Genomic DNA, 15,467 nt, shown 5'->3' on the forward strand with positions numbered 1-15,467 from the left:
GCTAAAAAGGATGGGAGAATCCGGGTTTGTGTTAACTTTAGAGACTTGAACAGGGCGATTCCAAAGGACGACTTCCCTTTACCGCTAGTCGACATCTGGGTAGACAACACCGCCGAGCACGCCCTCCTATCGTTCATGGACAGTTACGCCAGATACAACCAAATCAAAATAGCTGAAGAAGACATGTACAAAACTACATTCACTGCACAGTTGGGCACATATCGCTACACTGTCATGCCCTTCGGTCTAATCAATGACGGAGCAACCTATCAGAGGATCGCCACCCCTCTCCTACACGACATGATGCATAAGGAAGTGGAGGTATACATCGATGACATGATCATTAAATCAAAAGAACGAGATGGCCACATCGACGCCCATCGAATATTCTTATTCTGTCTTCGCAAATACAATATGAGACTAAATTCTCAGAAGTGTGCATTCGGGGTCACCTATGGAAAACTCTTGGGACACGTCGTTAGCAAAAGAGGCATCGAAATTGATCCAACCAAAATCAAAGCTCTCCAACAGATGCCTCAGCCTAAGAACGAGAAGGAGATTTGGGGATTTTTGGGTCAAGTTCAATACATCAGCTGCTTCATAGCCAAGCTCATCATGATTTCCGAGCTTACCTTGAAAAAGCTCGGCGTCACCGAACACATTGATTGGGACGATAATTGTCAAAAAGCCTTCGACAGGATAAAGGAAATCCTATCCAAACCTCCTGTCCTCATGCCGCTAAAGCAGGGAACACCCCTATCACTATACATGACCGTCACTGACACGACCATGGGAGAAATGCTAGCACGGATAGTCAACGGCGAAGAATGAGCCATCTACTACATCAACAAAATGTTCGTCAAATATGAGACCAAATACACCCAATTGGAGAAAAAATGACTCGCTTTGGTATAGTCCACAAAGAAGCTATGGCATTACATGCTCAGCTATACAGTTCACATCAACTCTAAGATGGACCTCATCAAGTACATCTTCGAAAAACCTTTATTGAACAGAAGATTATCCAGATAGACAATCATGCTATCTGAGTTCGCCCTCAAGTTTGTACCCCTCAAGGTCATCAAGGGAAGGGTTATCGTCGATTTCCTAGCAGAAAACCCCCTCAACAAGGATCCAACGACCGACACCTTGTCACTCCCTGACAAAGACATCTTTTGTGCCAACACCGATGCATGGGACCTACACTTCGATGATGCGTCTAAACTGAGACGCTTTGGAGTAGGAATTATTCTATATCTCCATAAGGAGGACACATCCCAGTCTCTATTTATGTTTTTGAACCTATAGTGCAAGATGTTTTTAACTTGGATGGTGAAGATGATTTGCAAGTTGCTATTGATAATAGTTTGGTTTGTAATCATTTGGATTTTTCTATGCGTACTACCTTGCAGGAGATGGTTGCTGCTTTAAACGAGCATGAGAAACTTCCAATTATTCCACCTTTTTCTAAACTAGTTCTACTAACCTTCCCTGGTGAAAAGTTGTTACCTTCAGTTGTGTAGGCACCCGTTGTGGAGCTCAAACCTTTGCCGAGTCACTTAAAATATGCATTTCTTGGTGATGGAGATACACTGCCCATCATTATCTTTAGTAAACTCACCAAGAACCAAGAGGGAAGATTGCTTGAAGTCCTAAAGGAGAACAAACTTGCCATTGGGTGGACTATTGCCGACATCAAGGGCATTAGTCCCACCACGTGTATGCACCGTATCTTGTTAGAAGATAATTCTAAGCCCGTGAGATGACCAAAACGGAGATTGAATCCACCTATGATGGAGATGGTAAAGAAAGAGATCTTAAAACTTTTGCAAGTGGGTATGATATACCCCATATCCGATAGCAAATGGGTGAGTCCAACCCAAGTTATTCCTAAGAAATCAGGTGTGATGGTTGTGGCAAATCAACATGCTGAGTTGGTTCCCACCCGAGTGCAAAATGGGTGGCCGGTTTGCATTGATTACCATCGGCTTAATGCGGTAACTAGAAAAGATCATTTTTCTTTGCCATTCATTGATCAAATCGTTGAGAGACTTGCAGGTAAGGCTTATTATTGCTTTTTAGATGGTTATTTGGGCTATTTTCAAATTGCTATTGCTCCCGAGGATCAAGATAAGACCACATTTAATTGCCCATTTGGCACCTTTGCGTATCGACGCATGCCATTTGGACTATGTAATGATCCCGCAACTTTTTAAAGATGCATGGTTAGTATATTTTCTGAATATGTTGAGAATTTCATTGAAGTTTTCATGGATGACTTTACCGTACATGGTTATTCTTTTGTAGTTGCTTATCTCATTTGTCTCTTGTGCTTAGGAAATGCATTTACACTAATCTTGTATTAAATTCTAAAAAATGTCATTTTATGGTAGAACAAGGTATTGTGTTAGGACATGTGGTCTCATCTAATGGTATTGAAGTTGACAAAGCTAAAATTGATACAATTCAATCCCTTCCTTACCCTACTAATGTGCGTGAAGTTCGTTCTTTCCTTGGACAAGCAGGTTTTTACCATAGTTTTATCAAAGATTTCTCCAAGGTTGCTTCACCGTTGTGCAAGTTGTTGCCAAAGAATGTGGATTTGGAGTTTTATTTGGCTTGCAAAGAAGCATTTGACATTTTGAAGGCAAAGTTGACTACGACCCCAATTATTCAAGCTCCGGATTGGTCAATTCCATTTGAGCTCATGTGCGATGCTAGTGACTACGCGTTGGGTGCCGTTTTGGGTCAAAAAGTTGGGAGAGTGCCTCATATGATTTACTATGAATCCATGACTCTTAGTAAGGCCTAAAGGAACTACTCTACTACCGAGAAGGAGATGTTGGCGGTAGTGTTTGCTTTAGAGAAGTTCCGTTCATACTTGCTTGGTACCAAGGTTGTGGCATATACTGATCATGCCGCCCTTGGGCATTTGATGGCTAAGAAAGAGGCAAAGTCACGGCTAATTCGCTGGATTCTATTGTTAAGCGAATTTGACATTGAGGTCAAAGACAAGAATGGAGTGGAAAATGTGGTAGATGACCACTTGAGTCGTTTGGTGCATGGTGTGGAGAGGGCTATTGAGCCCATTCGGGGCACATTTCCCGATGAGACTTTATTTGCACTTATTTCCGTTTCTCCTTGGTATGCTAATCTTGTGCATTTTCTTGTCTCTAATGAATTTCCTACAGGTTTTTCTAAGTCTCAAAAGGAGAAGATAAGAAGTGATGCTAAGTACTATGTATGGGATGATCCATATCTTTGGAAGCATTGCTCGGTTCAAGTTGTGAGAAGATGTATCCCAGAGAGTGAGGTAGGCTCTATCCTTGATTTTTGTCATTCCTATGCTTATAGAGGACACTTCTGAGCGAGACGGACCGCCCGAAAGGTACTTGATTGTGGCTTTTATAGGCCAAGCTTATTTCGGGATGCTTATCGCTTTGTTAAATATTGTGATAATTGTCAACGAATTGGTAACATTTCTTGCCCTAGTGAGATGCCCCAAGACCCTTTGATTTATGTGAGATTTTTGATGTGTGGGGTATAGATTTTATGGGTCTGTTTCCAATGTCTCATGGTTTCTTATACATTCTCCTTGCGGTTGATTATGTGTCAAAGTGGGTTGAAGCTAAACCCACTAGGACTGATGATGCTAAAGTTGTTGCAGATTTTGTGAAGACTAGCATCTTTTGTAGGTTCGGAATCCCAAGAGCTTTAATAAGTGATAGAAAAACCCATTTTTGCAATCGTACGGTAGAAGCACTTTTAAAGAAATATTGTGTCACTCACAAAGTTTCTACCGCCTACCATCCCTAAATAAATGGGAAAGTCGAGGTGTCCAATCGGGAAGTGAAGTTCATCTTATAGAAGACGGTGAATCCAAGTCGGAAGGATTGGATCTTGAGACTTGATTATGCACTATGGGCGTATAGAACCGCTTACAAGACTCCAATAGGCATGTCACCGTATAGGTTGGTGTTCGGTAAGTCGTGTCATCTCCCCGTTGAGCAAGAACATAAAGCTTATTGGGCGGTGAAAATTTTGAATATGAGGATGGATGAGTCGGGTGAGTTCCGAAAACTTCAATTGGAAGAGTTAGAGGAGATTCGTCATGAGTCGTATGAAAATGCGGTGATTTGCATGGAACGAACCAAAGCTTGGCATAATTAGATGATTGCAAGGAATACTTTTATGGTTGGTCAAAAGGTCTTACTTTATCAATCCCGCTTTCGGTTGTTTCCAAACAAGCTAGGATCCCGATGGGTTGGACCGTTCATTGTCACTCAAGTTTTTCCACATGGAGCGGTGGAAATCCATAGTCTCTCTACGGATAAGGTCTTTAAAGTTAATGGGCAATGATTAAAACCGTATTTGGATGGCTTTAAAGTTGAAGTGGTGGAGTGTCGATCTCTTTGACCCAATTTATGACCCAATTTATGAGTCGTATTCTCATTTTCTCGTTAAATAAGGCGCTTTACGGGAGGCAACCCGACTTGTTTTTAGTACTTTCAATTTAACTTTCAATAATTTAATTTCTTTACATTTTCTTTCCATTGATTAATACTTCATTGTCTTGATTAGGTGTTTAACAAAAAAAAAACAGCAAAAGAAAAAATTACACAACCAGCAAGAAAACAAAGACGGAAACAAGTGAAGTCGAGAAGCAGGGCGTGTGGCTATAGCCGCATTAAGCAGATAAAACAGGCCGATGAAGAACCTTGGTGCGACACCAGCAGCATGATGCGGCCTCAGCCGCTAGTTGCGGCTCGATTTTAAGTAAGTTATACAACCCTTCTTCTTCTTTTCTTCATTCTTCACTCTCTTTTTCTTCCCTCTCCAGATTTCGAAAAAAAAGGAAAACGCAGCTTTGTTCCATACGAATTCACATCTTCTATTCATATTTCGAAATTGGGCATCAATTTGTGTCGAAATCTGGGTTTTATTGGAATAACAAGCAGTTTCCAACAGTATTTCTCATTGCTAGAGGCGATTTTGCCATCTTTTGGGTAAAAATCTTTGCTTTGCCTCTTCCCTTTCAATTATATGCTTAAATTTTGGTTTTTGCTTTGATTTAGGGTTCAATTCTTTGTTCTTTGGAGTATATTGTGGTACAATTTTTCATCTTGTGCTTTAAATTCCTGCGTTGTACCTTTGGTGAGGGAGAATTGAAGTTCTTGTGAGATTGGTGTGAATTTTTGGTGAATTGGGTGTTGTTGTTATTTGTGACCATGACTAAAACAAAAGGAACCAAAAGAAAAGCCACTTTAACTTCTATATCCAAAACCCCCGCAAAAACTAGAAAAATCACCAAACCCACAACGAAAAAGCCAACTACAACTACTAACCGAATTGTCATTTAAAAACCCGCTCATTTAACCGATGCCCAAGGGGTAATATGGGACGATTTGCATGGGAGGTTGATGTTAGAGACTAAGTTTCTTAGTATTCCAACCTTAGAGAAGTTGGGTATGCTTGAAGTAATGAAAGCTTTGATGAAAAATGTTGGGTTTGAGGGGTTCATGTCTAAGGGAGTGCCCACCTATCGTCGATATACTTTGGAATTCTTGTCTACTTTAACGGTGGAGAGAGAAGAGAAAGTGGTGTTAAAGATCAAATTTAAGTTGAAGGGGAAAGTGTGTGAAATGACTATGGATGAGTTGAGAGATGCTTTTGGTGTTGAGGAGAAGAATGAGGAGATTTATGAGGGTCTTACTACCACCTATACCGCGCCGAAATGGTGGTTGAAGGTGACCGGGAAATATGCCACTAAAAAAAAGGTGATGTGAGCTCTACCATTCCCCACCCATGCCTTCATGTTGCTCACCGCCTTATTGCTAATTCTTTTCTTTGTCATGGGGAGGCTACTTAGATGCCTAGGAGTCATTTTGGGTATTTGTAGGCCATGACTCCGGAGGGCAAGGGAGTGCCGGACTAGGTTGATCTCTTTATGTCGGTTTGTGAGTCACAACAAAAGCCCAGTGGAGGGAAGATAGTCGGTGGGGGAATGGAGACCTTGCTTTTGAGATACTTTAAGATTGATGTTACGGCAAATGACCTTCCTTTGAGAGGACATTATCTTATGGATGTGAATTGTTTGGAGGGCATGGATATGTTGCAACCTCGTGAGGCGGTTGGTACTTATGATTGGTGTTGGGGGAAGGATCATGAGAGTTACTTGTGTTTGCCTCGGCCGAAAGATAAGGCTCTTACCTATGGTAAGACGGCAGTGGATTACTTTATTCCACCCGATCCCGAGTTTGCTAAAACAGTTGATAAGAGTACTCCACGGTTTGAGGTGAGTGACGATAGTGAGACTGATGGTGATGGTAGTGATGCTAATGAGGAGAGTGGTAGTGTTGATGAGGAGTCAGATGATGTTGTTGAGAAGGAGCGGCCTAGTTCACTCGCTTCCAGGGGGCTCTTGTCTTTTGAGGCCTTCAAAGCTAGTGTGGATACTTTGAAGGAGGAATTTGCTGCATGGAGAAAGAAAACTGATGAAAAGCTTGAGGCACTAACTGATGTGCTTCTAGAGACACGAGAGCTTGTTAGATCTTTGACTCGTGTTGCTACAACTGAGTTGGATGTGGCTACTGGAGAGGAGGCACGTGCCTCTACGAGCCTTGATCCCGGAGATCCTTCCGGTCCTTGATGTACTTTGGTATGTCTTATTACCTTTTTCAATGTCTTTCTTTTTGTTGTTCCTCACGTTGGGGGCAATGTGAAGATCAAGCGTGAGGGAGGGAATTCCATTTGTATATATATTTTTTTTTTTGGTGAAATGTAAGTAATATTAAGCACAAATGTCAAAATTACACCAATACATCACCATTTTCGACACTGATAAAGCATACAACAACTCTACTAAACTAGGGGACTTCAATAACGCTAGAAACTTAAATTAAGCTAGATTTACTACACCACTCTTTGTCATCTCGATTCCTACAGCCTTGAAAAAGTCCAGACACTTGTCTTTTGCATTCATTCTGTGCCTGTGTAATCAGCTTGACTGGACGTATTACATATCCTTCCAACCTGCACCAATTTCGACTTCGCCAAATACCGTAAGATACCCCCATTACTGCAGCCATACAGATTTGTCTGATAAACATGGATCTTCTAAACTTCAGAAGACTATCACAACTACATAGGACATAAGTAGACACGTGCAACCAGTCAGCTAGTAATTGGTAGCAGGTTTTTGCAAAACAGCAATGTTGGAACTGATGATCATGATCCTCAGGTTCCAGTCCACAAATATAATAAATAGAGGGCACATCCAATCCCATTTTCCTCATCTTGTCAAGCGTAAGTAACCTTTGGTGCTGCCTTAGCCACATGATAAAATTCCATTTGGGCATATTATACCTATTCCACGCCACTTTATACCAAGTAACCTTCACAGCAGGAACCTGCAGTAGCCATTGATAACCATCGGCAATAGTGTAAGGCACATCAGTACCTCTTCATTTGCCATTAACATACCATGCCTGAAGAATATTCTTCACTTCACAAATTTTCCTCCAAGCCCACGAGCTAAAATTAGTAGGTTCATACTGCAACCAGTTAACTCCTTTAATATAGATGTTGTTGACCCATTTTATCCATAAGTGGTCTTGCTTTCTAGCCAACCACCACACCAGTTTACCAATAGCAGCAACATTCCACAGTTTGCTATCAATAATCCTCAATCCTTCATATTCTTTACCTTGGCAAAGGACATTCCAAGCCACTAAGGGAGCCTTTGAATATTTATCCTCACCTTCCCAAAGAAAGTTCCTACAAAGAGCCTGAATCCTATCCATAACCCCAACAGGCAGCACAAAGATTTGTGCCCAGTGATTGTGGATAGTAGCCATTACTGACATAACTAGAACCAATCTACCTGAGTAAGAGATTTTCTTACTATTCCATCCCCGGATTCTATTGATCATTCTATCCACAAGTATATTGCAATCAGTATTAGTTAATCTTTTGTGCAAAATTTTTACTCCCAAGTACCTGAAGGGCAAATCTCCCCTCTTGAAACCAGTGCCATGGAGCACTTTTTGCACAAGAGCGGGACTCATCCAATTACAATAAAAATCAGACTTTTTAGAGTTTATATTCAGACCTGAAGCATTGGAAAATCTCTTGAAGGCTTCCATCACAATAAAAACTGTTCTGACATCCCCTTTACAGAAAATCAACAAGTCATCAGCAAACATAAGATGAGTGAGCTTCAAACTTTTGTACAAAGGATGGAACTGAAATCCCTGCATCTGACTGACTATCTTGAGCAGTCTACTCAAATATTCCATACATAAAGTGAATAGAAGAGGAGACATAGGATCCCTCTGCCTGAGTCCCCTTTTACCATTAAAGAACCCATGTAGCTGACCATTTAGGGCAATGGAATAAGAGGTAGTAGTGACACATTACATAATTAGTCTAATCAGCTTACATGGAAAATTAAGAGCATTCATCATTTGTTCAACAAACACCCATTTAATGAAGTCGTAAGCTTTCCAAAGATCAACTTTCATTAAGCACCTAGGGGAAACATACTTCCTAGTATACAACCTAACCAAGTCCTGACTGAACAAAATATTTCTAAGGATGCTCCTCCCCTTAATGAATGCACACTGATTTGGACTGATTAGGATTCTCAACTTTGGGAATAAGGACAAGGGTAGTACAATTTAATTGTGTAACAACTTGCCCTGCTCAAAGAAATCCTTGAGAATAGCATACGCATCAGTTTTAAGAATAGACCAGCTTGCCTTGAAAAAATAACTAGTGTAACCATCTGGACCAGGGCTTTTGTCATTGGGAATAGAAAACAGAACCTTCCTAACATCCTCTTCAGAAGGAATCCTGCACATCCTATCCCAATCAGAAGTCTCAACCAGTTCCCCTTGGGCGACAATATGTTTATAAAAGTCTCTAGTTTGAGAATTTGAACCAAGTAACTCCTTATAATAATCCACAAAGGCTTGCAAGATATCCTCAGGGTCATTAAATTGCATCCCCCTGCTATTATCTATCTGCAAAACCTTATTGTGCAAGTGTCTTTTTCTGATAGCTTGATGAAACATTTCACAATTAGTATCACCATCCTTTACCTAATCAGATTTAGCCTTTTGCTTTAAAAAGTCATCTCTAGCTCCGGCCATTAACTTATAAGACTCCCTCAATTGTCTTTCCTGATCCATCAAGGTAACATTAGCGGTATTACTCTGAAGCTGAACTTGACAGTCAGTGAGCAATTTGAAGGCCACATCAGCATTTCTCTCAATGTCAGAGAAGGGCTCTTTGTTCAAACCCTTGAGAGCAGGTTTAAGCAACTTAAGTTTTCTGACTACCTGAAACATGGCAGTGCCAGCCACAGGTTTATCCCATCCATGCCGCACCACAATTTTAAACTCATCCACTTTGGTCCACATATTGAAAATCTTGAAAGGTTTCTTATTCCCACTGGCAGTTCCTCCACACGATATAATGTAGGGGCAGTGATCAAAAGAGCCCTTAGGTTGATAATGAGCAAACCAATCAGACCATAAACTCAACAAATCCCCATTTACAAGGACTCTATCTATTCTACTAGACTCTTGTCTCACTTGGCTGTTTGTTATTCCAAGTAAAAAAAGCTCCAGTAGTTTTCAGATCATGTAAATCACACATGGCCACAATATTTTGGAAAGGGGGCATCTCATCATCCTTCACAGCTTTGTCCAACCTCTCATTGGCATACATAACATTATTAAAATTCCCTAGGACAACCAAAGGTCCAGTCACACAAAGTCTAACTATATTATCCCATAAGGAGGCCATATCTTCAATTTTATTGAAATCATAAACATAAGTAGCTATAAACTCATACCCAGTTATTCTGTCTTTAAACGTGACATGAATGTATTGAGGATCCATTTCCAATACATCCACCTCAAGGTGACCAGAGTTCCAAAGTATCCAAACCCCGCCACCTGGATGACAGGCAGTATTAGTGACATACTTCCAATTACCACACACTTTATTAGCAATTCTATTTAGAGACACAGGTTTTAACCTGGTCTCAAGGAGCCCAAACAAATCTATATTATTTTGATGCAGAAACCATTTCACATCTTTATGTTTAGTATCACTGTTAAGGCCCCTAACATTCCATACTCCAAACTTAATCATTAGGGGGGAAGACCTCCCCTCCACCTCCTTTATCCACCATTTCAGCAGCACCATTAACTTTTGCCATTTCAGCTTGATAATTCACAAAGAACACAGTATCCTGCCCTCCAGTAGTCCTTGATTCATGCCTAATCAGCCTTGTAATTACCCTTGATAGAGTGTATATTGGTCCAGGGGCAACTACAGGTGTGACCAGTCCACTAGAACTAGGAGGCACTGTCTGCTGATGCTTCTCTTTAGAAACTAATGGGGCGGAACTCCTTTGGATCCACAGTATTAGTGTCCTTCCCACCAGTTTTCTTAGGCTGCCAGACTTGTCTCTGAGGTTGTTTTGCCAGAGGCCTTTTCTCCCCTATCACTTTCCTCCTACACGCATTGGTGGCATTGTATATATATTTTATTTTCATTCATTTAAAAAAAACCCAAAAAAAAGAAAAAAAAATAATAACCCGGCTAGGTGAAAACTCGCAAGGGTGGGCGCCCAGGAAAGATTGGGTAAATGGCCGAGGACGGAGTGAAAACCTGAAAGGGCGCTCCGGATAAAATGAAAAATTGAGATGTGTGCCATGAGAGTAGTGTAAGGAATAAAAGCTAGACTGAAAACCCGCATGGGCGGGCAATCTAGGCAAAATAAGTGACTAGGAATAAAAAAAAAACCAAAAAAAATATGTTACTTGGTTACTTGTTCACTTGTTCTACTTTGTTGATGGCAACATAAGGAGGTTTGAAGGGTGGTTCGGGTTAGGATTATTGTTGCTTTGGAGAGATAAGCGTGGTATGATTGGTGATTTGTAGAGTATTTGTACATGTACTACATTGTGTTTTTCATTTTCATAATTGGCATGTAGTTGTTGTTAGGAGTTGGTTGATGGAGTGAGAGTTTGAGTGATGAAAGTTAGAAGTATGCTTAGTGGATGAAGTTGGGTAAGAGTGTTAGTGGTTTTGTGATGTGTTTGGAGTTGGATCAAGCTACTCACACTTCGCTATCTAGACCTTAGTTGTGGGCTTTGTTTTGATTCGTTTTCAGGTTTACTCGAGAACTAGTTAAGGTCTAAGCGTGGGGGAGTTTGATTAGACGTGTTACTTTTATGGTGTAATATGGTATAATTTGTGTTAATTTGGTTGCTTGGAAGGGGTATTTGAGAGCTTTATTTCATATCTTGCCTTTGACGGTGTTTAGCTTAAGTTGTGTGGTATTTTGAGAAAATAAGTAACATGTGTTGGGCTAGTTGAATAAGGATGAGGTTTTGATGTTTGCGATGGGCTAAGGAGTGCATTAGGAGTTATTTATGATGAGGGTCAAAGGCTAACTTTGCAGGCCAAGCCACGAAGTCAAGATTGGAGTCAAAGCGCGAGGAACAGAGTAGTCGCATTGTGCATCTGGAGCCGCACCAAGCTACCAAATCAGTCCACGAATATCAGTTGGCCACATCACGGGGCTAGGGTTGCAGCACGCGGCGGAGCACGAGACCACTCAAATTACAACGCCTCTTTGGACTCCTTCTTTAGTTATTACATTTACTTCGTGACATTAATTTAGAATTTTATGGGCTATAATTAGTCGTAAGTTTTAGCATTGAGGATCATCTTGAACATTAGAGAAGAATACATTGCATCTTCATCTTCTTAGTTTTAATTTCCAATAAAAATTGTAATCTTTAATTATTTATGGAGGGCTAATCTCCCAATTCTTGGGACAAGAGATTGAAACCTTCAAGCTATTTTGATTGTAAGACTCTAATCTTTATTTTCTCATTTGAATATCAAGTATTGTTTTGTTTAATTGTTTGATTGTTAATTTACTTCTAGTTTGATCACCTAGTTGTTTAATTAAAAATCAATTGCTAGTTTGGGTAATCGAATCTGATTGTTCATTTACCTAGATATTTTGTAGCAACTATATTTCCTCAATTTATATGCCGATTCATCGTTGTTGATTTATAGAAAGATAATACTTGTATGAATCAAATCGTATCCCTCGTGAATGCGTTCATTCATCTTTGTTAATTCTCATTGATTTATTCTACATTATGATTAAACTTAGACGCTTGGATTAGGTTGTAATATTCGTAAGGGCTATTTACGTACGCGTCCGTAGTGAAAAGCTAAACATAAGTGAGAAAAGAAATTCATGATTTCAATAATAAAGTATTCAATGACAAAGTAGAGTAATAGAGTCAATGATCAATCTTTAGTTTGTTGGTGGAAATCATTTGTTCCAAAATTCATTTTATTATTATTTTCAATACCAAATTATTGTATCTTACTTTAGTAGAATTAGAAGCAAATTTAAACACCCCCCATTTGGTTACTCTAGAGATAATTTCTACACACATTTGATTAACATTTACACCTTCCTTGTGGGTTCAACCCCTACTTACCCTTACTATTAGTTTGAGTTTGTAGTGGATAAAAATATTAATTTGGAGATTCGTGACAAGTCTAGCCACCCATCAAAATTCCCTTGGACTTAGTCTTACCCCTTGCTAGGGCTCCTAACCGGACAAGCAATTTAAGTGCGGGGTTAAAGTTGTATTTTGGCAATCCTTGGACATTCAAATAAGACTCAAGAAAAGTCATGTCAAGTTGACTAACACTTCTCATGTCACCCCTACCATTGATAGTCGCCGCAATAAATTGATGCCACACTATAATGACCGGATGATGACTATAGAAAGCATGACACCTCCTAAAACCATTTAATTCCAACCCGGTAATCGCTCTCCACAAGTGTGACTCCGTGAACCCTATGGGTTTCTTAAGGTCGGTCTCAGGTATTTCAAGTCCAAAAATTTCACCAAAAGGACCCAAATGCATCCGGTGGGTTTTATTACACAACCGAAATTCCAAACATATCCCATATCTTTCTCCTTCAAAAACTTTGAGACTACACAAAAACTCCAATGTGAGGCTAAGATATGTCGCCTCATGCATATTAAACATTGTCTCAAGACCCATTCCTCTAAAGAAGGACTCGGTTTGACTTTCAATACCAAGTTTATCCAATATATTAGGACAAATGAAACAAGTAGGCTCAAATTCCATACCTAGTAGTTTCACAAATCGTCTCCTATGCTCATTTTTTATGAATACTACTTCCGGGAAGTCCTCAAGTTGTTCTATTTCTGGTACTAGCTTCTCTTCTTGTCTTTGGAACTCCGGTGATGCATTAGAACCATTTCCCTTTTTCCTCTTTGTTCCTTTAGAAGTAGTTGCCTCACTCTTGCCCCCAAAAACTCATTGTTGTTGTCTTAAAATCCACCAATACACTACCCAAGAATGTTTCAAATGTACACAAATAAGAGCCAATCAACCTTGAAATTGCCGTATTGGTACACTAGAAGCAATGAATTGAAGCTAGAAGGCAAAAATCAAACCCGAAAAACAAATGAGGCTCACGGATTTTTGGATCCCCAAATTTTAATGTGATGAAAATGGGTGATTTTGAGTATGTAGAAGGTTAAAATGTTGGTTTTTATTGTGTAGAAATGGGTTAGAATGATTTTTAGAGTAATTAGAAGGTGATTTGGTTGGATTTGGTTGATGTTTGAGTGATTTGTGGTAGTTGGGGATGAGTTTTGTATGTAGAAGATGAAGATTGGTAGGTAGGATAGGAGTGTATTGCAATGTCAAGGACTGAATGAAGAAGAAATATCGAGCTTCAGGGTCAACTCGGGCGGGCTAGGCTTAGCTCGCCCGGATTCTGCATCAGCTATATAATTTTGCTCTGAACCCGCTCGAGTCCAGACTGGCCTGCTCGAGTTACTGCTTGACTCGCTCGAGTCGATTCTGACCCGCTCGAGTCGAGGCTTGGGACGCCCGGATTCGCTGGAATCTGCCCGTGTTCTCATGCAGGGAATTTGTTTCTTCCTTTGGGCTTCAACTCGTGCGAGACCATCATAAATTGCACGGATTAATGCAAGATTTGGCCTAAAGCTCAAATCCTTTATTTTCTTCATTTCTTTATATTTCCTACCTTCTTATTTTCATCATTTTCCTTCAAAATGCTCAATTAAAATATGAGATCCCTCCCTTTCATCTCTCATGCAATAATTAAATGAATGAATGCAAAATTACACTAAATGCATATATACAAGTTAATGGTTATTGAGGAACTCCATCAAACCAAAGATTGTCGATTAATAATTTCATACAAAAATATCACTAGCACTCAAAGCATGTAGAAGTTGGTCAAATTCTTGGGAGTGGGACATAAATAGGCATGAATAGCAACATGAGATTATGCATTTAAATAATGCCCAAGTAATAACCGAACAAGCATGTGAAGAACATTATAGCAAAAATCATAGGAGGTATGATGGATGGAAGGGACATGAAACGAGTAATCGCTTAACATTTCACTTAACTCGTCCTCCAAATAGTCAAAATCACCACATTCAAGGCAAGTACTCTCATTATCATCCAAGATGACTCCAATGGTGTCTATTTGGGGTTCCTAAATGTCATCATATTCCACATCCCTACGAAGACCATTATCAAAGGGGTTGTTGTAACAAGGCTCAAACAAAGCTTCACCAAGCTCAACACATTTGTCTCCCTCCAACATGTCATCCTCAAAGGGTGAGTTTTCACTCAAGCTCACATCCATCTCACTCTCAACTTGCCCATTAACATCTTAACTTGCCCATTAACATCAAATTTCATGAAAGTTAGTTTCATTGTTACACAAGAAGAGTAAGATAACGGGGTCCAAGCATTGGTTTCACAATAAAAAATGTACTCCTCATCATCATCACTCTCTTCATCTATCACTCCATCTTCCCAAGGAGGGGCAAATTTCTTCACATAGTAGGTAGGCTCAAGGTTATAGAAAGGTGTCTCATCCTCACAAATCTCATTTTCACCATAGTTTTCCTCAATGAATTTTTGAAATGTGGTTTTTATCGCTTCCAACACACCTTCCTTGGCACTTTCAAATATGTTATGCACAATTTGTTTAAGACATTCGGTGGCCATGAACTCAACAAATTCCCAAAATTCCTCACAACTCGTCTCACATATCCTACCACCACTCAAGTGAAATGCTAAGTTGCGGATTTCAAGGTTCATGCCATCACAAAGAATATAACACGCTTCACAATTTGAAAGAGTAAAACCCTGATGTCAAGCAAAAGTCATATAATCTTCAAATCTTGCAATATACTTATCAAATAACTCATTTTCAAATTGCCAAAAAGTGAAAGTAGACATGTTGAACATATGAAATAAAGCAAGTACAGGAAATAAAATTCTTAAGGAACCAAGTTCCCTCAAGAAGGAGCACAACTAAAATTAGGCAAAAGAAC

The 15,467-nt window shown here is 39.8% G+C and overlaps 2 protein-coding genes across 2 annotated transcripts; one reads left to right on the forward strand and one right to left on the reverse strand.

Moving 5' to 3' along the window:
* The first annotated feature begins 1,793 nt into the window (after positions 1-1,793).
* LOC141628637 (putative mitochondrial protein AtMg00860) lies at positions 1,794-2,812 on the forward strand. Its single transcript, XM_074441746.1, has 2 exons — positions 1,794-2,058; positions 2,394-2,812. The coding sequence occupies exons 1-2, from the start codon at positions 1,794-1,796 to the stop codon at positions 2,810-2,812; spliced, it is 684 nt and encodes a 227-aa protein (XP_074297847.1).
* A 4,081-nt stretch (positions 2,813-6,893) lies between these two features.
* On the reverse strand, positions 6,894-9,074 carry LOC141628638 (uncharacterized). The gene is made up of 3 exons (XM_074441747.1): positions 8,695-9,074; positions 7,488-8,280; positions 6,894-7,409 (listed from the first exon to the last, which is right to left on the reverse strand). Exons 1-3 carry the CDS (start codon positions 9,072-9,074, stop codon positions 6,894-6,896), a joined length of 1,689 nt encoding a protein of 562 aa, XP_074297848.1.
* Between the last annotated feature and the right edge of the window lie 6,393 nt (positions 9,075-15,467).

This window comes from Silene latifolia, chromosome Y, assembly GCF_048544455.1.
Source record: "Silene latifolia isolate original U9 population chromosome Y, ASM4854445v1, whole genome shotgun sequence".
Classification (NCBI taxonomy): domain Eukaryota; kingdom Viridiplantae; phylum Streptophyta; class Magnoliopsida; order Caryophyllales; family Caryophyllaceae; genus Silene; species Silene latifolia.

What these genes read in the sequence shown, in the direction of transcription:
- LOC141628638 (XM_074441747.1), bottom strand. Translation starts at nt 9,074, where the DNA reads ATGTTTCATCAAGCTATCAGAAAAAGACACTTGCACAATAAGGTTTTG. An exon ending in GATTTCTTTGAGCAGGGCAA is followed by an intron (nt 8,281 to 8,694) that starts GTTGTTACACAA and finishes ATATTTGAGTAG; the next exon opens with ACTGCTCAAGATAGTCAGTC. An exon ending in AAGTGAAGAATATTCTTCAG is followed by an intron (nt 7,410 to 7,487) that starts GCATGGTATGTT and finishes TGGCTACTGCAG; the next exon opens with GTTCCTGCTGTGAAGGTTAC.
- LOC141628637 (XM_074441746.1), top strand. Translation starts at nt 1,794, where the DNA reads ATGGAGATGGTAAAGAAAGAGATCTTAAAACTTTTGCAAGTGGGTATG. An exon ending in AATCGTTGAGAGACTTGCAG is followed by an intron (nt 2,059 to 2,393) that starts GTAAGGCTTATT and finishes ATTTTATGGTAG; the next exon opens with AACAAGGTATTGTGTTAGGA.